Source organism: Henckelia pumila, chromosome 4 (assembly GCF_033568475.1).
Source record: "Henckelia pumila isolate YLH828 chromosome 4, ASM3356847v2, whole genome shotgun sequence".
NCBI lineage: Eukaryota > Viridiplantae > Streptophyta > Magnoliopsida > Lamiales > Gesneriaceae > Henckelia > Henckelia pumila.
The window spans coordinates 1,532,939-1,553,361 of NC_133123.1; the positions used below are offsets into that span (position 1 = coordinate 1,532,939).

Consider the following 20,423-nt stretch of genomic DNA (forward strand, 5'->3'; position numbering starts at 1 on the left):
TGGGCTCTAGTATTCAAATCCAATTAATGGGCCTTTAATCTCAAATAACTGGGCCAATTCAAGCCCCCTTCTCAGTAAGCCCAACAATGTTATCCAACCCGATCTGTACGCAGATATTTCCGCTTTATCAGCTTCACCTCCTTCATTACACACTAAATTTCACCAGTCACTGTAGAAATGGCGAGCCTGAACCTCTGCCTCCCTCCCAAAACCCTAGCTCCAAATCCGAGAACCCATGTCCCTTTTCTTTCAATTCCCTCCACTTCCAAACTGTCATTTATTCCGCGCTATTCCCCACACTCGGCACCGATTCAATCGAGAAGTTCGGCTTCTCCGGCGGTGAGAGCCTTGAAGGATGGGGAATACTCTACCAGAAGAAGCAGCAGCGGCGAGGAAAGGGAGACGATAATGTTACCGGGCTGTGACTACAATCACTGGCTTATTGTCATGGAGTTCCCCAAAGACCCCGCCCCCACCAGGGAGCAGATGATTGACACCTATCTCGACACTCTTGCCACCGTCCTTGGCAGGTTTTTCGCTTCTTTATGACTTTGTTTTGTTTGATTTAAGATTTTTAGGTTTTTGTCTTTAATTTTTTCTGTATATCCTATGTTTAGCCGCGGGCTTTAAATCTTCACGCGGTCAATTGGGGCTGAAAATTGAAATCTTGCTAGATTATACATGCTGGTTCAGTGTATCTTTCCACTGTGTAGGTTGTTATTACAATGCACATTGCACAGTTCATTTTGTTACATGCATTACTAATAGATTGCAAGATAAAAAAAATTTCAAGCACTGATTGAAAACGAATGTTTCTACACAATCTGGTGCTTATTTGCTGGTAGTTGTTGCTTTATTTTTTTCAATTCAAAACATTGTTTGTACGTTATGTGCTGATTACTATGTTTTACAGAAGAGATGAGCTTTGAAATAAAAAACATAGATATGATAAGCGATAAGACCCTCATGTAGATAGGTGGCTGCAATCATGATGCTGCTGAATGTTGTCTATGTGCTGATTATTGTAGAAACCTTATGCGAATTAACTGGAATAATATTCTTGGAAAGTCGAGTTATAGTAATGCTTGATATCTGTGTATAGTATAGTATAGTGAGTTTCTTTTCAAAAGACATTGTATAAGAGTTTGATATCTTACATTTCATTTGCTCTCAAATATATGCACCAGCACGGAAGAAGCAAAGAAGAACATGTATGCATTTAGTACCACTACATACACTGGCTTTCAGTGCACTGTATCAGAAGAAACTTCAGAAAAATTTAAGGGTATGTGCTCTCCCTCGAAAGCTTAAACCATTTTTTTACCAATCCTTGGTATATTTCATATGGTTCTGTGGGTTACTTCTCGTGTCACAAGGCTTGATGATTTTTTTCCCTCTTGCTTGCAGGTCTCCCTGGCGTTTTGTGGGTCCTGCCGGATTCATACATAGATGTTAAGAACAAGGATTACGGAGGTGATAGATCATAGTATAAGTTGTGAATCTTGTATTGGAAAGTGGATTTCAATTGTTAAATTCATTTGTTCTTTCTCTCAAGAGTTTTTTTTTGTTTTCTTGCAGGTGATAAGTATAATAACGGAGAAATAATTCCATGTCAGTATCCGACTTATCAACCGAAGCAGTCTAGAACCTCAAAGTACAAGAGCAAAGCATACGTAAGACAGAGAGATGGCCCCCCTACTGAAAGAAGAAAACCAAGACAGGAATCTGACTCCTGAATCCAACTCTTCAAAAACGACTCCTAGGTTTTGAATTTGTTCTACACTCACCTATTTTATTACAAGCTGTCGTCTGATAGTGTCGTGGCACACTTTGATCTTCCAGGTCGCGATTTTTTTGATGCACTTTATGGATTGACTTATGACATTTTTGAAGTCAGAAGGCATATGGAGCTTAGAAATTGTTGTTTGTATATCTCGAGCAGGGTCTGGAGATGAAAAATGTTGAGTTATTAGCTTATGGCCTGGTCCGCTGTTATCGTGGAACAAGAATCAGTGCCACCTACATTCTCTCACAACTTAGCATACTATTATTGAAATTTATTAATCATGCAACGCTGTTTCATTAGCAAACAATCAACATATTGATCGGGACTCGGGAGAAAGTTGTTACCGTTTACTTTGCACAAATGTGCGCCTCTGGGAAGTTTAATGTGGGTCAAATCGAGATAAAAAATTTTCCTTTTGACAAAACTTTGAAAATATTGTCAGAGAGAAATTGAGAAATGTTTATTAGAAGCTCACTCAAACATTAATTAAACGGGTCAAATTGGGAAAAAAACTTGATATTTATTGTATTATATTTTTTTTAAAAAAGAAAGTAAATGGATTTGAGGTGTTAATATTGGCTATGGATTTTATATCAATAGCAAGCTTGATCCAAACTAGGGGTGTAAACGAATCGAGCTATTCGTGAGTGGCTCGGTCAAAATTCGACCCGAGCTCGAGAACATACAATCGAGCTCGAGTTCGAGTTCGAAATATATGTGTTCGAGTTTGACCGATCTCGAGCTCGAGAACATACAATTGAGCTCGAGTTCGAGTTCGAAATATATGTGTTCGAGTAGACATATAAATATAAAATATAATATAAATATAATGTATATAATATTTTATTTATTTATTTATTCATATACTTTTTTATTTATATATAATTATATATAATTTTCGAGCTCGAGCTCGAGTAGCTCGAGATATAGACGAGCTCGAGCTCGAGTATGAAATTAACTACTCGATCGAGCTCGAGTAGTTCTACTCGACTTGACTCAATTACATCTCTGATCCGAACATTTACTTATTACTCATATCTGAAACTCTTTCATCTCTTTGTCTCTCGCTATGAGTTACTAACCCCACTTCCTAGATGCTTTGACTAAGTGGCAGATTAAATTAAAGCACACCATAAATTAACTAATCTAATTTTGTTTTTTAAAAAAAAACTCCGGAAATGAACAGTAAGAGATCAAATATAGAACAGACAAAAAAACATTTACAATCATAGGAATGTACGAAAAAAAAAAAAAACAAAGCTCGAGAAGTCGTAAAGTGAAAGTAGGTATAATTATGCTTATTTAGTATATCTCTTAATCAAAGTGATTTGCTTGCTCATACTTTTTTAATTGGTCTTAAAACGGCATTTTTTTTGTCAGTATGCTCGCAATTTACTTGCCTCTCTGTCTGAATTGTTGATATGCGATTTTTGACATTAAGAATCTCATAAAAAAATGATTTTTGTAGCCAAGGGACAAATCATAATTTTAAATTATGTTTTGTATCGACTTATGTATCGAACTCTTTCGATTAATATGCTGTCCTATAATAATGTATGTGTAGATGTTTAAGAATTTTCAAATTAGAAAGATATAGTTTAATGCAGAGACGGAGCTAGAGGGGGCTGTTAGTTTTTTCAAATTTTTTTGTATATATATATCATTATATAATTAATTAAATAAAAAACAATTAAAAATGGTTTTTTTTATATTTGTGAGATTAATGTATATTTTTCATTAATCCTGCAAGAACAAACTCTGATACAAAAATTCACATAATATGAATCACATTTAATTGCAAAAATTTTGAAACAAATGTATTCGACGATTTAACAAATAAAAAATAATTACCTTTAGATAATTTTTATATTTTTTAATTTGGTTTCTTGTACAACCATCAATTTTTGATTGTATCAAACTACTAAAATTATAATTACTATTCTAAAAAACTGAAAAAATAATATATATGTTAGTGTGTCATAGATATATTAATTAGATTAATTTAACTATTTCAATTTTAATTTCATAAATCATGGAGTTTTAGGTGTTAAATTTGTAATTAAATATGAAAGATTAATATTTTAACATTTATTCGTTGATATTACACTTATGCATATTTTGTTCAAAATTGCATAATAAATTTAATCACTACTTAATTTGAAATTGTATAAAAAAATCGAGTATTGTAATTTATCTAAATATAATATACATGTAAATAAAAAAATTACATATCATTTTAATCTTTAGTCTGCATGTTAAATATTTTCTTTGCAATGATTAACGTTTTAATTTTAGCATTATTGAAAAACTTTGATTTTTTTTTTTAACTTTTACATAATTTAATTTGAAACCACTTGTTTAATTTTTATTTTAAATTTTCTTATAAGAAATTCAGTTTTTTTTTTTCAAAATTTTAATAAACTTTTCTCAATGATATGAATCAATAATTATTTTTTATTTTATTGTGTGTATATATATATATATTAATTTTTTTAATAATAAAAAATTACATATACTAGGTTCGCCCCCCTCATATAAAAATCCTAACTTCGTCCTAGCTCCTTCCCTGGTTTAATGAAACTCTAATGTGAATTATATGAAATCTCTCATCAAGATTCAAGACAATATAAACAAGTAAAAAAGGGGGAAAAAAAAAACTTGATAATAAATGGGAAAAGGATGAAAAGGTAGTTGAACCTCGTATTTTCCGTCGTCGTATTGGATGGAAAGAAATGTGAAGTTTGTTCACATTAATGATTCTTTTCAACCCAACCTTTAGCCTCAAGCCAATTGTCTGCCGTTTAGTTCACTTAAAATATTTTACCAACATTACCCTTTACTCCTCCCTTCTCAATCATGTTTACCGAAGCAATTATTCTCTCTCGTTCAAATACAAATGCCATATTTTCCCATCGCTCTTTAATAATCAAATGTTCAAATCTAATATGATTTTCATCAAATCGCCATCAAACAAAGTAATATGAAAATTTTATTTGTCCAAAAATTTAATAACTACACATACAAGCCGGTATATATTACATGGAAGAGAGTATTAATTTCATTTCTATACACATGATATGTTTATTATATGCTTGAAAATAATTGAAATGGCTGCAAAATAGCCTAGAAAGAACAAGGCGATGGATACAATGGAAGAAACATTCATTAATGAATGGATGGATCAATTTATATTTTTAGTAAGATTAATAAATAATCATTATCTTTTTAAAAATAAAACGCAATTAAATACTGAATGAATCTTAGGTAGATCCCTTCTGGCAAAGATGCCAGCCATCAGCAAAACAAAAATAAAAAAATAATTATAATAATGAGGCTAATTTGGGAAATAAGCATAAAATAATAAAGACGTAGCCCCCACAATTTTCCACCAGAACCCTCCTTTTTAATCCATTCTTCTTCCTCCTCTCCTCTGCCCAATACCAAACAAGCGAGCTTCACTATCAATGGCGGTCGCCTGCAGCTGCAGCGCTATTCTCCTTCATTTCTTGCTGTTTTCTTCTTTAACGTCGGCTTCAAGCACAATCCACGACTTGCTCAGAAGCAAAGGCTTGCCCCCGGGGCTTTTCCCCAAAAACGGCGTCGAATCTTACGAGCTGGGTGAAGACGGGCTTCTGCAAGTGTATTTCGACAGGCCGTGCGTCGCCAAGTTCGAGACCAGGGTTTCTTTCGAGAGTGTCGTGAGAGCTAATCTCAGCTACGGCGGGCTCATCGGGGTGGAGGGTCTCTCTCAAGAAGAGCTCTTCCTGTGGTTGCCCGTGAAGGATATCATCGTTTACGATCCATCTTCTGGGATCATCTTGTTCGACATTGGTGTCGCGCATAAACAGATGTCTCTCTCTCTGTTTGAAGATCCTCCAGTCTGCGATCCTCAAGGTATGTATATATCTATGTGAGAATATTGTATTTTTGTACGTGTTGATGATGCCATGGGAGAAAGATTTTGATTTGAAACTGATTTTGTTTGGCGACGCAGGTGAGTTGGTGGAGAAGATTCCGTTGAAGGAGGAGTTTGGGTTTCGAGTGCAGAAATGAGAAATCTTGGTTTCTAATGCGAAATGGCTCATTTAATGTTGTTTGATTCTCCTAATCTAATGTAGAAGCTGCTTGTAGGAGAGAAGACTAACTATAAAATTTCCATCGGAAAGAGCAAAGAATTTGTTCATAGAATTTGTTGTGTTTTTTTCGTTTGTGATTTTCATATTTCAGCTTCAAGTGTGATCGATTTTTGAACCGTGTGGAATCGTTGGTGGAAAGTCAATCTTGAATTTCACGATTTACGAGAAAAAAAAAAGTTATAATAAACTATGGAATATGTATAATAAATTATACAAAGAGCTATCAATGACTAATTTTAGTAATGTGAACTATGTACTAATCGAACACTAATATGGAAGAAGTTAATATATTTCTAATAAAAAAATTTCAATTCACATAAAAGTACGTGTGGACGACTCAATCCATTTTATGATAACTGATTTAATCTTTATTTTCTTTGAATTTAAGTAAAAATTCAACTAAAAAAGAAGTTTGTTGAGGGTGAGGGAGGGGGATCAATTTACCTTCTCAAATGATTTGTGAAATACCAACTTCTAACACCAATGAAAATGAAAAAGTTTATTATTATTATTATTATTATTATTATTATTATTATTATTATTATTATTATTATTATTATTATTATTATTATTTTAATTTTTTCTTTTGACCACACGAGAATCTTGAAATTTGATGACAAATTTGAGCTTCATTTTGCATGAAAGCAAAGAATATGACAAAAATGTTGATACGAAGGGCGGCAGAATCGTAAGCCAATACTGGTTAAAAAAAACCACGCTGTTTGGAAAGGAAACAGCTATAATGTTTAGGCTGCCAGACTCATACCTATTAGTCCAAGAAAGCATGTCTACATTTATTCTAGAAAGATACCAACTTTGTTTTTAAACAAATATATTAGTTTATTGAAAAAAAAGAAATTAGTGTATCGTGTACACCTATTCGACCCTATGCCATGGGTATTAACCCATGAGATAGGTAGGTGACATGATTTAATTGTTATATGTGAATCCCACATGATTGAATGGATGTCACATAATATGTACCAATAAAATCTTGTCACCTATCCCATGGGGGATAATACCCATGAGGCAGGGTCGAATCAACCACTCGACTGGACATGAATCTTTTGCAATGGGATAAAAACAGTAACACGTGTTCTGTAACAAAACGATACCGTTTTGCATGGATTCTAATACTTATATGTACACACACATAGATATTGTTTTGTACAATTTTCATGTGAACATTTCAATTTAAAATAAAAGAAAAAAGGATGGTACGTGATACTGTTTTTCCTCCACCACAGATCAGTGTCCATACACCACCAAGCTAACTCAGTTCAACATATGCATGTGTTTCTTCTAGTAGAATCAGCAAACACTCCAAGAACAACCAAGAATTATAGCTCCTTTATCACATGCATTTTTCCTTTCCTATTTTTGTTTCTTTTTCTTTTTCCCAACCCGTGTACCCAGTACAATTAAATAATAATTGAGACAATGCACTTGTACATGCATAAGGTAGGTGAAAAGCCACTGATATTTCAATTTTCAAGCATCATCATCACCTATGGACTATGTTCCCAACTCAAGCTGAGATAATGTAACATTTCTGAGTGAATTTATCATCGAGATTCAAGTAGCAAGACTGGAAAATAGTCCAAATATTGCCTAGTCTCTAATACTCAGTAAAAAAGCAACTATCAAGATAAGAAAAATATCATAATCAAAAACATTGATCGTTTCAGTTATACAGATAAGCACACCAGCACAGGGAAGATGTTCCACGACATACATTTGTTGCACGATTCGACATGATCCAAAAGAGACGACGTCTATGCATACTAATCTTTATTCTCCAACTCAGAAGAAGACTTTTCTGAAACACAAAATAGACTAAAATAGAATGTACGAGGAACCAAGTACAGATGTGTGATCTTTACCCAGGTTACGACCACGGAGGCACTCCAGGTCCATTACTTGAGAATGATCAACAAAAAGATTTACCTGGAATCACCATAACAGGAGAGGTTAATTTCTAATAAAAAAATCATAACTAGATGATTTCTGCAGTAAAGAGGAAAAGTACCCTTGGACCATATTGCTTGATGAACCACTCGGTTGTCTTGAAATCTGATGCTTCAAACATTGTCTTCTCAAGCCCTAATCGGCCGATGATTTTTGCTATGATGTCAGCCCTCAATGATTCAGCCTGCCTACAGACATCATCTGCATCGATCATTATCACGTCTGCTCCAGCTTCAAGGCATCTCTCTGCCCTTCTAATCAAAAGATTAACATCCTCAACAAGTTCTGAAGGGCATGAAAACAAAGTTAGCAATAGAAGAGGCGATGTACATTTCTTCTGCATGCTTTTGCCTATGTGTAATGAATACAAGCTACCATTGCTCAAAGTACCTTTACACATACATTTCCAGTTATTCAATTTGTATATTGCCATTTACGTCTTGAGAGTGTTAAAACAAAATAAAGGTATTCTTGTAACTTTAATAATCAGAAAAGCTATTTCTTAAGCAAATAAAATAAATGATCATGTAGAATAACCTTCCAATACTCAACTTAATATGTTAAACTGTAGAAACATACATGTTGTCCAAAACTGTGTTTTAAATTTCGGAGATCTGGCACTCCACTGATTTGCAATCACACCAAGATTTTATGCCATACTGTGGCTTTGAACAGATTTAAAAGGATGCTCGATCAAAGTAGAATGGCCCTTCACTTGGAACGTAGTGGCAGAACATTTGTTGAAACAAGTTTTTATCCGGTGTCACTTGGAATGTAGTGGCAGAACATTCGTTGAAGTGACACCGGATAAAAACTTGTTTCAACTTTTGGCTCCAAAATTATGATGACTAGTTGAAAACAAATTTTAAGTGCAAAAGATGATGACAAGACTTCTTTCTCATCAGTGTTGACATGAGCATGAAAAGAATTGGTGTATTCCTCAAAAAGGTAGAATATAAATTCCTTCCTTCAAGCTTTAAGAAGCTAAACATCCAATATTTTTTCCAATCTTCCCGTCTAGAAAGGTCATTTCCGCAAACTATATGTACGAATTCAGATAAACATGCATGGAACTATAGGGGATACACAGCAACAAAACTCAAAAGCATAGCCTAAGAACTCAACAAAGATAAGCTCCTGTGCCTTTCCGGAATTGAAGGGTAAGTAATTAAAAGCCCGGTTGAATTAAATTCCTACCTGATGTTCGAGGTGCTGGGGTCACATAACAACCAAATGCTCTACCAGTGTCCCTCGGTATATCAGACTTGTTAAACTTCACAGAAAACAGAGGCTTAGCTCTAAGTCCACCGCTCTTAACCAACCTCACATATCTCAAGAGAGTCTCTTCAGGTACTCCAAGTGATCCAGCATCAATCTCAATGGTATCAAAACCCAATTGCTTGCATTCCTACAAAAATGTCAAGAATAATAAATTACATACTCCTAAGTGCAGAGTTTCAGATTTTTAAAAAAATCAATCACTTTGCTTACATCAATGTATTCTTTAAAAGCAGATGGACCTTTCCGCTGAAGGTGTTCTGCCCAGTCACCAGTGCTTACATATACGTTGTGTTTACGTGCTATGCTGGTGACGTCTTTAATGTAACTTCTTGACATCAGACTATGAGATCCTCCAGAAAACTTCAAACCATCAACAAATTGTCCAGAAGCCTCGAAAATATCCTGCAAACGAAAATTGGGTGTTACCAGAATTCATATAAGAATGCTCCCAGAAATCCAATTGGCGGCACCGTCAAGATATTATGCGCGATCATCAAAACAAATTTGGGAGCCGCTGTTATATATGTCATATGTGCCGCATGCCATTTAACCACACGACTTACGATCGCATCATGAGGAACAACAAATCAAGCAACCAAATGAGGCTGAGAAGTGAGAACAAAAACAGAGTACATCCAAACAAGCTACGGATTCAAAATTTCGATATTCTCGATACTGCCCATCAGCTTAATGACAAATTCCACGAACTCTATTTATTAGGTAACGTTAAACGAACTCCATACAATTTTCATCCGTAATTTCCTCCTATGAAGTCTCAAAATAAACAAGGTTGAAATTTTCTTTATCCTTGAAGGGCAATCTTGTTACACTTCCACATCAAAATTTACTCGATTCAAAAGCATTGTTGATTGAACGATTACGAAAAACAATACCACGATCAACAACATGCGGATCGGAGAAACAGTACCTGGAGCAGGTTTTGGGAAAGAAGGGAGAAATGGGGCCCCCTCATTTCGGTGACACCATATCTCCTTGGCTTCTCCGGACGGTCCTCCTCTTCAAAGAAGGTCTTCCACCGGTACCCCGCCATTTCTTTCCTTTCTTCTTCGCACGCAGAGACTGAAGAATGATAAGAGAAATTACATCAGTAATTGTATCAGATCAATTTCAGATGAGCAAAGGCAGCTGAATTAATGCTATTAATATTTTTTGATCATATAAATCGAAATCTCAAGCGGGCTGGGAAGATCTTGTGATTGTACACGGTGCGGAGAAGTTTGGAGCTGTTTCTAGAATTCCACAGTGTTCTGGACAAATAACTACACAAATAAATTCGCATTTGAAAATATAAGATAAGATGTGATGTACTAAAAAAAAAATTAAGAAAAGATTTGAAATTTCGCTTTTAAAAAATATATATATATATCCATATTTTATATTTATATATATATATATGATTATATCATAAGACTTTTTTTGATATATATTATGATTTAATAGAAATAAAAATATATTAGTATGAAAATATGAGTCAAGAAATTCATTTCGGTCATTCTCTAACTCTATCTTTTCAAAAACCAAAAACATTTGTGCTTTAATAATTAATAGCATATTCCAACAACAATAAAAAGAGACACTATTTCTGCTTTTTTGACTCGAATTAATGAGCATTAAAATCTAAACATGCGATGCGTTCTCCCCTGACGTGAGATGCGAGGTGGATCTCAAAAAAAGAGTAACATGGCATGCATGTAGTTTTCTTGTCCGCCATGAAAGGAATCTGGTTGTGTGAGCACCAAAAAAATGCAGGCTAAAGAGATATCTGGAGACGAAAGAAACCTCTTTTTTTTCCTCGAATCTAGCCCGTGCATATGGGTTTAATCCACTTTATTCGGATTCTCGATCATGCAGCTGGAAGAATTGATTGCTTGGTTTGGTCATTAATGTGCGTGTGCATAAGAAGTGAGTGGGAAGAAGAGTCCTGTTCTAACTATTTGTACAGTGAACAACCATCTGCTTCTGTTCAAATATATCAATATGGCAAGAAACATGGACTTTCTAGTTTGTATTCTTATCATGGTTATGGATATAGTAGCTGGAATTCTTGGAATCGAGGCTGATATTGCACAGAACAAGGTTATTTTGTCTGCTTGCTTTTCGTTGGACACTTTCGAGTTTCTTTGTTTCGGGAATTGAATGTTCGATTATATGTGTTTCTGGGACAGGTAAAACATTTGAGAGTGTGGATTTTCGAATGCCGAGACCCCAGTTACCAGGCTTTCAAACTTGGTTTGGCTGCAATTGTGCTCTTGTCCGTTGCTCACATTATAACCAATTTGCTGGCTGGTTGCATCCTCATCACATCTAAAGAAGAAATGGATGCAGCTTCTCCCAACAAGCAGCTTGCCTTTTCTTCCCATGTTCTAGCATGGTACTAGCTAGCTAGATAATAATTAATTGGTTTCGAGTCGATTGTGTTTCCATATAGTTTAATTTGTCTGTGTGTTTTCACATAATTGATGACCGCTGTTCCAGGATCATGTTAGGCATTGCATTCATACTCCTCATCTCTGGAACATCAGCAAATTCGAAATCGAGAAAAGATTGTGGAATAGTGCACCATCGGGTATTGTCCATTGGAGGGGTTTTGTGTTTCATACATGGACTATTCGCGGTGGCCTATTATGTATCGGCTGCTGCTGTCATGAGAGAAGAAAGGGAACTGCATCAACAAGAAAACAAACCAAATCTACAATCTGCCCAAGCGTAACATCAAATCTTTCTTCCGTACTTATGGCTAGCTAGACCTTATGCCACCAGCTTCACATGTTATCTATCAAACTTTACTTCATGATTTTCTTGACTTTCTTGTTTTTGGGTTTGGGTTCATTTCCTATTTTCATTTATCTCCCTTTCAAACCCAAGGTTTATAAAGAGATACAAAATAATCAGCTTGAATCCGATCATGCAAAACAATGGCTAACCTAGGATTAATAGAGCGTGGTTTACTTTATTAACGTGATTTGCAAATTATGCATTAGCTCAGGTCGCTTTATCTCGTCGTTGGAAAAATACCAATAAAACTGTATTCACCTCAACTCCGTTTCTTCACTTGAACAAATAATTTATGAGATCTCAAGATAGTTCAAATTTATGAGATCTCGAGACATGATTATCTGTAAAGTGATTCAGTTTGTTGTTTTACCACTATTTCAATAAATTAATCACAAAAAACCGAAACATGTTGCGAGTAGGGATGACAATAAGTCGGGTCTAAACCCGGCCTCGCATTGAACCCGGCCCGACGGATCTAGACCCGGTCAAGCGGGTCCACATGCGGGTCCGGGGCGAGTCCTGGTTTGGTCGGACCCGCCCCGCAAAAAATATATATTAATATATAAATATAAAATATATATCTATATATATTAATAATATATAATTATATTTTTATATTAATAATACTTTATCCGTAATTTGAGTTTATAATATTTTTGGATTGAAATAATATTAATATATTATGATATTTTTAATATTAAAAATATATTATTATAATCTTTCATTTGCTATTAATTATTAATTAAATAAAAAATGATAAATTTTAACTTGTGAAAATATTTTTTGTCCTAAATATTATTAATAAAAATTTTAAAAATAAATTTAATGATGATTTGTTAATTTTTAAACTTATTTAAATTTTTTATTTAATAAAATTTAAATTATATTTAATTTGACGGGTCCAATCAGGATTGGACCGTCGGGTTCACGGGGAAGGGTGGGGCGGGTCCTGGGTTTGCCCAAACCCACCCCGAACCCGCTGCTTTGCCATCGCTAATTGCGAGACATTTTGTGAATAATAAAAATACTATTAGAATAAAACTAGCCCTAGCGAGATCGTTGAAACCATATTAAAGTGCTTGTCTCTTCACATGGGGATTGGTGTACCGATATTTGGAACATGACAGAGATCATTGAAATTATTTTTCAAACATATTTACCTTCAGTAACCCCACGACCGAAGACAGAAACCAGATTTTGGATCAAGTCTGCCCTATGATTGATGATTGTTTGAACTCTGTCTTATGTGCCCTTTTCACAGTAGATGAAGTCAAAAATACTTCGTTTCATATGCATCCAGATAAAGCTCCGGGGCCGGATGATATGTCAGTGTTCTTAAACACACGGTGAATGAGTTCCAAAGTGCTTTCATCTTAGGGAGACTGATTTCTGACAACATTATCTTGAGTTTTGAAACACTGAACTGGATTAGAAGCAGAAAATAAGGTCAAAGAGGTTATGCTGATTTTAAATTTGATATTAGTAAAGCATATGACAAAGTTAAGTGGTCCTTTCTTGAAAGAATGATGGTCCGACTGGGTTTTTCACCTTGTTGGGTGTAGAAGATTATGCGATATGTCCGAACAGCCAGTTATTCATTTTCTTTGAATGTTGATCTGGTTGGGAATGTTTTTCCAAGCAGAGGGCTGAGACAGGACGACCTTTTTTTCTCTTTAGTTATTCATATTATGTGCTCATGGATTATCTTCTGCTCTTCTCTCCCTTGAAAGAGGCCGCCTCTTGACAAGAGTTCGGATAGCCTGATTGTGCCCAGCTATTACTCATCTGTTCTTTGCAGATGACAGTCTTATGTTTTTCAAATATTATTTGTGCTCCAATCTATCCCTACCTATTCGATCAAATATGTGCTACAATCTATCCCTACATATGCCACGTCATATTTCCGTATTCCTAAATCGGTATGTGAGGAAATAGAGTGAGCATGCTCAAAATTTTAGTGGGGAGTTGACGAAGGCAAAAAGAAGATGCATTGAAAATCCTAGAAATCTCTATATAAGCAAATGTGTATGGGCGTCTTGGGTTTTCGACAGCTGGTATTTTCGCCATCAGGATAATACGGAATCCGATCTGGGCATTAAACCGTCCTTCATTTGGCGGTCGTTGTTGTGGATCCGGGTATTACTTGCAGAAGGATTGTGTTGGAAAGTGGGTGATGGTACTCGAATTAACACGTATGAGGATATTTGGATACCGGGCATAAGAAGCTGACTTTCACTGACTCCAGAGAATGATTTTTATATTAAAGAGAAGTCTTTCATGGAGCATGGCAGATGGAACGAGACTTTTCTCCAGCAGCTTGTCCCTCCCCACATTGCTCAGAAAATCAAATCTATCTCCATTTTATCGACACAAAGAGAGGATGTTAGATTCTGGAAATTTGATCCTAAGGGCAAATATACTATAAGGGATGGGTACAAGGCAACCTTGGGCTTCTATGAGCAGCCCGCGTCTAGCTCGAACCCACACTCGAAGATCTGGTGGTAGTTCTTTTGGTCGTTATCGATCCCTCCTAAAGTCCGGATTTTTTGATGGAGAGCACTAATTGATATTATTCCCATGGAACAAAACATACTTGCTCATCATGTGTCGGTTACTGGGAAGTGCCCAATGTGTCAGTCTAAATGGGATACGATGAGCCACACCCTCTACTTCAGCCTTGCCGTGAAATCATGTTGGAAAAAGAGCTGGATCTGGCCGACTCTCAAATAGTTGCAACATCTGGATGTATTTGATATTTTCTTAGGGACGAAGGAGAAGTTGAGTAAACCATATTTTTAAGGATTTGTTATGCGCAACTGTGCCACGTGGAATGAGAGGCTTCGCTACCTGCACAACTCGAACGGCAAGGCTCGAGACTTGGATGCAGATTGGTGTGAAAATATATTGGTAGAATTCCTAGCCGGTCGTGCAAAAGTAGCAAAAGTTCCTGAACCAAATATGACCAGCTTGCCAGAGTCCCGGAGACATAAACTGTCCCGATAGTAAGCCAATTCCGATTAGATGTTGATGTGGCTTATAGGAGAGCTCCAAAAGTTGCGCAGTTGGAAGTGTGATTCGTAACCATGAGGGATAGTCGGTGTTGGATTTCAGAAAAATGTTATATAAGCCCCAATCTGTTATATGGCTGAGATCCTTACCATCCAGGAAGGCATCAGTACCGCTCGACATCACAACATCCAGATTCATCAAATCGAATCGAAATTTCTTCTCGCAGTGCAAGCAGTCACAAGACTAGAAGAGGATCTTAGTTACGTGGGATCAATTGCATCAGATATTAGTAGGTTTCTGGAGTCTCACAAATTTATTCACCTCAGTCACGTTCGAAGGTCGGCTAATCGATGGCTCATGCGATCACTGCTTTTGCCTTTTCATCATCTTCTCATTTTGTATGGGATTCTTTCTTTTGTGGTTGATTAAAATTGTAATAAAGGACCTATCTTTATCTTAATAAATTAAAAGATTTCAACTGTCAAAAGTGCAATTGCTAAAAAAAAATCCTCTTCCCAATTATTTCCTTGAGTTTGCAATATTTCATTCCCTCCTGGAGTACTAAATAAAATCATCTAAGTTTTATCAAAAATCGTCAAAAAATATTTTTTTCAAAGTTTGCTTCTTTCTCCTATTACTCGAGTTATTTTTTTTTTCCTTTAGGCGACCGTCGTGTCACGAACTGGTACCTTCATGCGCATTTCGGATATTTCTAAAGGATGATGCGCATTGTAGAGATTGTATAAATTCTATAACATTCTAGATTATAGCTCGCTAGAATTCACTTGTATATATAGAACTTGTATATAATCATGTAGATAGAAACATTTAGACTTTTGTAGATGCAAGAAGCTTCCGGAGAGTTAATCTATATCGTCGAATCAAAGTGATCTTATTCATTCATTGTAGAAGCCACTGCTATAAAAGGGGGAAGCCATCATTTGTAAATCACTAAGTTGAAAATAATACAAAACATTATCAAAGCTCTCTTGTGTTCTCACTTAAACACTCGCGCACACACTTGTGCTACAAAAACTGTTTTGTTAGCAAAGGACGAAGTTATGGAGCAAAGGTCGCACGTGACCTTAGAAGAGCTAAGTCCGTTACAGCTGACTTGTTGAAATTATTGAACTTATGGGTTTCATCACATTCATCGACATAAAACTTTAAAAAAATCATGGTTACGAATATAATTATGAACTCATATAATTTAAAACATTAAAATTGTCCTAATCCTAACTCAAACAAAAAAATTGTCCTAATCCCAATAATTAATCAATGCAAATAAATATATTTAAAATATAATCTTATCATATACCCAATTTAGTGGACTAAAACTAAATTTTAACTATTTAAGAGACTAAAAGCAAAAGCAATCAAATTATATGACTATTTTGCAAATTTTCCCAATCGCTAATGGTGAAAAAAGGGCGAGATGTGACACCCATGGATCATACATTCCTAAATATATATGTCATGAGACATTGTCATAAACAAAATGAAGTTTATTATGCTTTAATTTGTAAAATTTAACAAAATTCCAGTGTACCCTTGCAAAGTGTTTATTTGTACAGTTAAAATGATTAGTAAAACATGACAATATTCGTTATTTTCAAATTAACGAACTTTAATACTAATTTTTATTAGAATTAATATAGTCATATAATCTAAAAATTTAAAAGTATATATATGTTTAAAAAATATTTTTAATGATTTAAAATATTTGAAAAAGTTTTATGAGAAGGATCCGTGAGACCGACATGTTAATTATGTTTATATTTACAATCAAAAGTATTTTTTTATATAAATAATAAAATGTGTTTTTTATGAGTGACACGGATAGGAATTTTGTCTTACAAAATTGATCAATGCTCCGTGAAACTATCTCAAAACCTATTTTATTGATTGTAATTGGTAATCTCACGTTTTCTTGGAAAACTAGATATGTTTCCCTAAATAGATACAATATTGATTTACTTATTAATAATATGTTATCCTAAGTAAATACCAAAACTCAAAAAAAAAAAATTAAATATCATATTAATTAGTAATCTGCTAGTGTATATACTAATGTCTTGCATATTATATACTAAAAGAAATTTGTGTTCAATATTTTTTTTTAATTCAAGAGATTATTTTAAAATATTTTTTATATTAATTTTTGGAGTAATGCTATATGTACAACGAAATTTATACAACATTTTTTACGTCATAAAAAACCAATACAAAAAATTAATTTATCAAATGTATACATTAAATGCAAAATCCCACAATATAATATCAAATATCACGAGATAATAGCAAAATATCACGACATAATTGTTGTAAATAATCGATGTACAATATATTGGTTGTACCTTTAATATTATTCTTAATTTTTATGTGATATATTACATGTTTATTTAACTTAAAAGTTGCATAAAGATATAAAAAGATTTTATTAAAATATAGTAGATAAAGATAAAAGATGCTAATTTACTAAAATAAGTTTATTTATATTTTTATCAAATAACCATTAAATTTTCTTAAATTTGGAAGGCAAAACACTTGCATCTATATGTAGACGCAAGCCAGAGATCACGAAGGTGCGGATAAACATGCAAACATGGTTACATTTTTTTTCTTTTTCTTTTTATGAGTAGAGTCACGATTGTTATATTTTGATTCAAAGGTTAAATTTTCGGGCTAGCGCAAAGGGCTGCTGCAAGAATCACCAATTTGTTCTTGGTTAAAATTCTCTAGTTTTATATCTTAAGTAAATGTAATTAAACCAAATTAGTGGGAAATGTGTTGATTCAATGACGTAATCAAAGTACCAAACTTATCATATCACGTTAGTAATATGGTTTGCTTCTTTCGGCCCAGTAGTTGTTGCGACTACGTTAATAAATTTAATCGCACTATCTAGTATAGAAGACGGAAGAATCAAACTCCTAACCAAAACCATCCTTCTCCCGAGAAGTACTAGAACATCTATTCGAAGAAGTTTTCATATGTAAATTTTGTGTCCACTTGGAAGGTGTATATGTAAGCTAAATTTTGTTGCAATAATTACTGAGGCTAACTGTGTAGTCATTGGATTTGGTGTTCGCCTCGTACGCTAAAATCGAACTATGTTGTCTTGTAAAAAATTATCGAAAGGGTTACTTCAGTCCTACGTTTTTGTTTTGATGTCAATTTTGACTTGATGGTGTACAAATCTATCATGGCAAGAAACATGGAATTTCTCGTTTGTATTCTTATCATGGTTATGGCTGGAATTCTTGGAATCAGGCAAATATTGCACAGAACAAGGTTTTTTGTCTGTTTTTTTTCTTTTTTTGGGAGACACTTTCAAGTTTCTTTGTTAATGTTCAATTATATGTGTTTCTGAGACAGGTAAACATTTGAGAGTGTGGATTTTTGAATGCCGAAACCCCAGTTGCTAGACTTTCAAACTTGTTTTGGTTGCAATTGTGCTTTTGTCCGTTGCTCACATTATAACCAATTTGATGGCTGGTTGCATCCTCATTATATCCAAAGAAGAAATGAATGCATCTTCTCCCAACATGTAACTTGCCTTTTCTTCCCAAGTTCTAGCATGGTACTAGCTAATAATTAATTTGTTTCGAGTTGATCTATAGTGTCTCCATATGGTTAAATTTGTCTTTGTGTTTTTTCACATAATTGATGACTGGTGTTCCAGAATCATGTTATGCATTGCATTCAAACTTCTCATCTCTGGAATATCAGCAAATTCAAAATCGAGAAAAGATTGTGAAATTAATAGTGGACCATCAAGTACATCCATTGGAGGGGCCGGGTTTTGTGTTTCATACATGGGCTATTTGCGCTGGCCTATTATGTATCGGCTGCAACTGTCATAAGAGAAGTTAATGGAAACTGCATCAACAAGAAGCACAAACCAAATCAACAACATGCCCAAGCATATCAAATCTTTCTGCAGTTGTTATGGCTAGCAAGAGCTTATGCCACCAGCTAAGCTTTACATGTTATATATTAAACTTTACTTCATGATTTTTCATGTTTTTCTTCGTTGAAAAATACCAATAAAATTGTTTCACGGTCTCAAATTTTTGTTTTTTCAGACATGATTTTATGTAAAGTGATTTAGTTTGTTTTTTAACCATTATTTCAATAAATTAATCACAAAAATCGAAACATGTTGCGAAACGTTTTGTAACGTCCCAATTTCTCAATCGAAACGTTACTCAAACATACTTACTTAAAGATTTGATAAAAATAAAAACTTTGCGGAAGCATCATCTTATTTATTAAAAGAGCGTATAAAATGTGCACAAAATAAAATAGCATCTAAAAATATTTGTCAAAACATGACCATCAACTAAAAAAAAAATTTAAACTTTTTTGTCTCTCATCAAATAAAAGGTTTAAAACGTCTTCCAATCTAAAGCATTCACACTCATGCATTGCCCGTTGGACCGACCCCTGCCTCTTCTTCATGTCCGCCCACATAATCATCAATAAAAGCATCCACATCATCATTACCTGCACCATTCAAGTATAGTGAGTCGAAAGACTCAGCAAGAGCATGCAGAAAAGGATTTTCTAACTTTAAAAGGAAAACATTAACTTAAACTCCCATGCAATAAACATAACTTTAATATAGCCATATCATAAAAATATTTGGGGAGATGAAGTATGAGTAGTGTGGTAACCGTCATAACGAGTCATTCATAGTTTCCTGTTGATCAGACAAGCATATGGCATTAAGCCCGCAAACTTTCATTCTTTGGATAGCCGCTTCGAAGCTCAACCCGAAGTGCATACCCCGTATAACCATCCCGTGAGCCATGTTTGGATAGCCGCTCCGGAGCTCATCCCAAAGTGCATACCCCATATAATCACCACAAGACGCATAAATCATCAAAATATTTTCCATGCATCATATCATTCATCTTATCATGTCATTTTCATAAATCTCGTACATGCTCATAAAGTTTCTCGTGATGCTACATGCTTAAAATCCGTCAAAACATTTCATGAGAAGTTATTTTTCATGAGAAAATCACATAATCATACAATACATAACTTGACTGATCCACGCGAGGCATTCCATCCGTTTCGGACCTTGAAAACTTTAAAATTCTTCATGAACATTCTTAAAAATAATTAAAATACATTAAAGTATAAAAATCATGATTTTTAGTACTCAAAAACTCATAAAATCGGATGGGAATTTCGAACTTGCGGTGCGGCCGCGTGCTCAACCAGCGCGGGCGCGCCGTCCGCTCGCAAAGTGGGCGCGGGCGCGCTGCTTAACAGCGCGGGCGTGCCTCCTGCTCGCAGATTTACGCGACACAGGCGCGGGCGCGCTGCATGGCAGCGTGGGCGCGCCGTCGCGTCTTCTTTTTCGAAAACTGATCTTTTCTGCATTTTTTTTCAAAACCCACAATGCTTTGGGACGATTTTTCCATCAAAATATC

General features: G+C 34.8%; 4 protein-coding genes and 1 pseudogene across 6 annotated transcripts; 4 read left to right on the forward strand and 1 right to left on the reverse strand.

The window, feature by feature from the left end:
- The first annotated feature begins 161 nt into the window (after positions 1-161).
- LOC140866226 (DAG protein, chloroplastic-like) lies at positions 162-2,035 on the forward strand. Of its 3 annotated transcripts, none has more exons than XM_073271164.1 (5): positions 162-530; positions 1,188-1,285; positions 1,408-1,473; positions 1,579-1,763; positions 1,843-2,035. In XM_073271164.1, exons 1-4 carry the CDS (start codon positions 178-180, stop codon positions 1,734-1,736), a joined length of 675 nt encoding a protein of 224 aa, XP_073127265.1. In that variant the 5' UTR covers positions 162-177; the 3' UTR covers positions 1,737-1,763; positions 1,843-2,035. The 3 variants fall into 3 exon arrangements, with proteins under 3 accessions (XP_073127265.1, XP_073127266.1, XP_073127264.1); XM_073271165.1 differs by having other exon boundaries at positions 1,943-2,035; XM_073271163.1 differs by having other exon boundaries at positions 1,579-2,035.
- A 2,847-nt stretch (positions 2,036-4,882) lies between these two features.
- Positions 4,883-6,037, forward strand: LOC140867040 (uncharacterized). Its single transcript, XM_073272109.1, has 2 exons — positions 4,883-5,680; positions 5,781-6,037. The coding sequence occupies exons 1-2, from the start codon at positions 5,251-5,253 to the stop codon at positions 5,837-5,839; spliced, it is 489 nt and encodes a 162-aa protein (XP_073128210.1). The 5' UTR covers positions 4,883-5,250; the 3' UTR covers positions 5,840-6,037.
- A 1,424-nt stretch (positions 6,038-7,461) lies between these two features.
- LOC140865030 (protein HEAT-STRESS-ASSOCIATED 32) lies at positions 7,462-10,451 on the reverse strand. The gene is made up of 6 exons (XM_073269518.1): positions 10,395-10,451; positions 10,100-10,251; positions 9,382-9,573; positions 9,088-9,298; positions 7,952-8,175; positions 7,462-7,869 (listed from the first exon to the last, which is right to left on the reverse strand). The coding sequence occupies exons 2-6, from the start codon at positions 10,220-10,222 to the stop codon at positions 7,759-7,761; spliced, it is 861 nt and encodes a 286-aa protein (XP_073125619.1). The 5' UTR covers positions 10,223-10,251; positions 10,395-10,451; the 3' UTR covers positions 7,462-7,758.
- A 708-nt stretch (positions 10,452-11,159) lies between these two features.
- On the forward strand, positions 11,160-11,937 carry LOC140867823 (protein DESIGUAL 2-like). Its single transcript, XM_073272878.1, has 3 exons — positions 11,160-11,268; positions 11,358-11,563; positions 11,668-11,937. Exons 1-3 carry the CDS (start codon positions 11,170-11,172, stop codon positions 11,900-11,902), a joined length of 540 nt encoding a protein of 179 aa, XP_073128979.1. The 5' UTR covers positions 11,160-11,169; the 3' UTR covers positions 11,903-11,937.
- A 6,244-nt stretch (positions 11,938-18,181) lies between these two features.
- LOC140867783 (protein DESIGUAL 2-like) lies at positions 18,182-18,958 on the forward strand (annotated as a pseudogene).
- Positions 18,959-20,423: the final 1,465 nt, after the last annotated feature.

Excerpts from the sequence above, each read along its gene's own strand:
- LOC140867823 (XM_073272878.1), top strand. The coding sequence starts at position 11,170 with ATGGCAAGAAACATGGACTTTCTAGTTTGTATTCTTATCATGGTTATG. Across the intron at positions 11,269-11,357 it reads CTGATATTGCACAGAACAAG|GTAAAACATTTGAGAGTGTG; the intron begins GTTATTTTGTCT and ends TTTCTGGGACAG. Across the intron at positions 11,564-11,667 it reads TCTTCCCATGTTCTAGCATG|GATCATGTTAGGCATTGCAT; the intron begins GTACTAGCTAGC and ends CCGCTGTTCCAG.
- LOC140866226 (XM_073271163.1), top strand. The coding sequence starts at position 178 with ATGGCGAGCCTGAACCTCTGCCTCCCTCCCAAAACCCTAGCTCCAAAT. Across the intron at positions 1,286-1,407 it reads AACTTCAGAAAAATTTAAGG|GTCTCCCTGGCGTTTTGTGG; the intron begins GTATGTGCTCTC and ends TCTTGCTTGCAG. Across the intron at positions 1,474-1,578 it reads TAAGAACAAGGATTACGGAG|GTGATAAGTATAATAACGGA; the intron begins GTGATAGATCAT and ends GTTTTCTTGCAG.
- LOC140865030 (XM_073269518.1), bottom strand. The coding sequence starts at position 10,222 with ATGGCGGGGTACCGGTGGAAGACCTTCTTTGAAGAGGAGGACCGTCCG. Across the intron at positions 8,176-9,087 it reads CCCAGCACCTCGAACATCAG|AACTTGTTGAGGATGTTAAT; the intron begins GTAGGAATTTAA and ends CATGCCCTTCAG. Across the intron at positions 7,870-7,951 it reads TCAAGCAATATGGTCCAAGG|GTAAATCTTTTTGTTGATCA; the intron begins GTACTTTTCCTC and ends TGGTGATTCCAG.
- LOC140867040 (XM_073272109.1), top strand. The coding sequence starts at position 5,251 with ATGGCGGTCGCCTGCAGCTGCAGCGCTATTCTCCTTCATTTCTTGCTG. Across the intron at positions 5,681-5,780 it reads TCCAGTCTGCGATCCTCAAG|GTGAGTTGGTGGAGAAGATT; the intron begins GTATGTATATAT and ends TTGGCGACGCAG.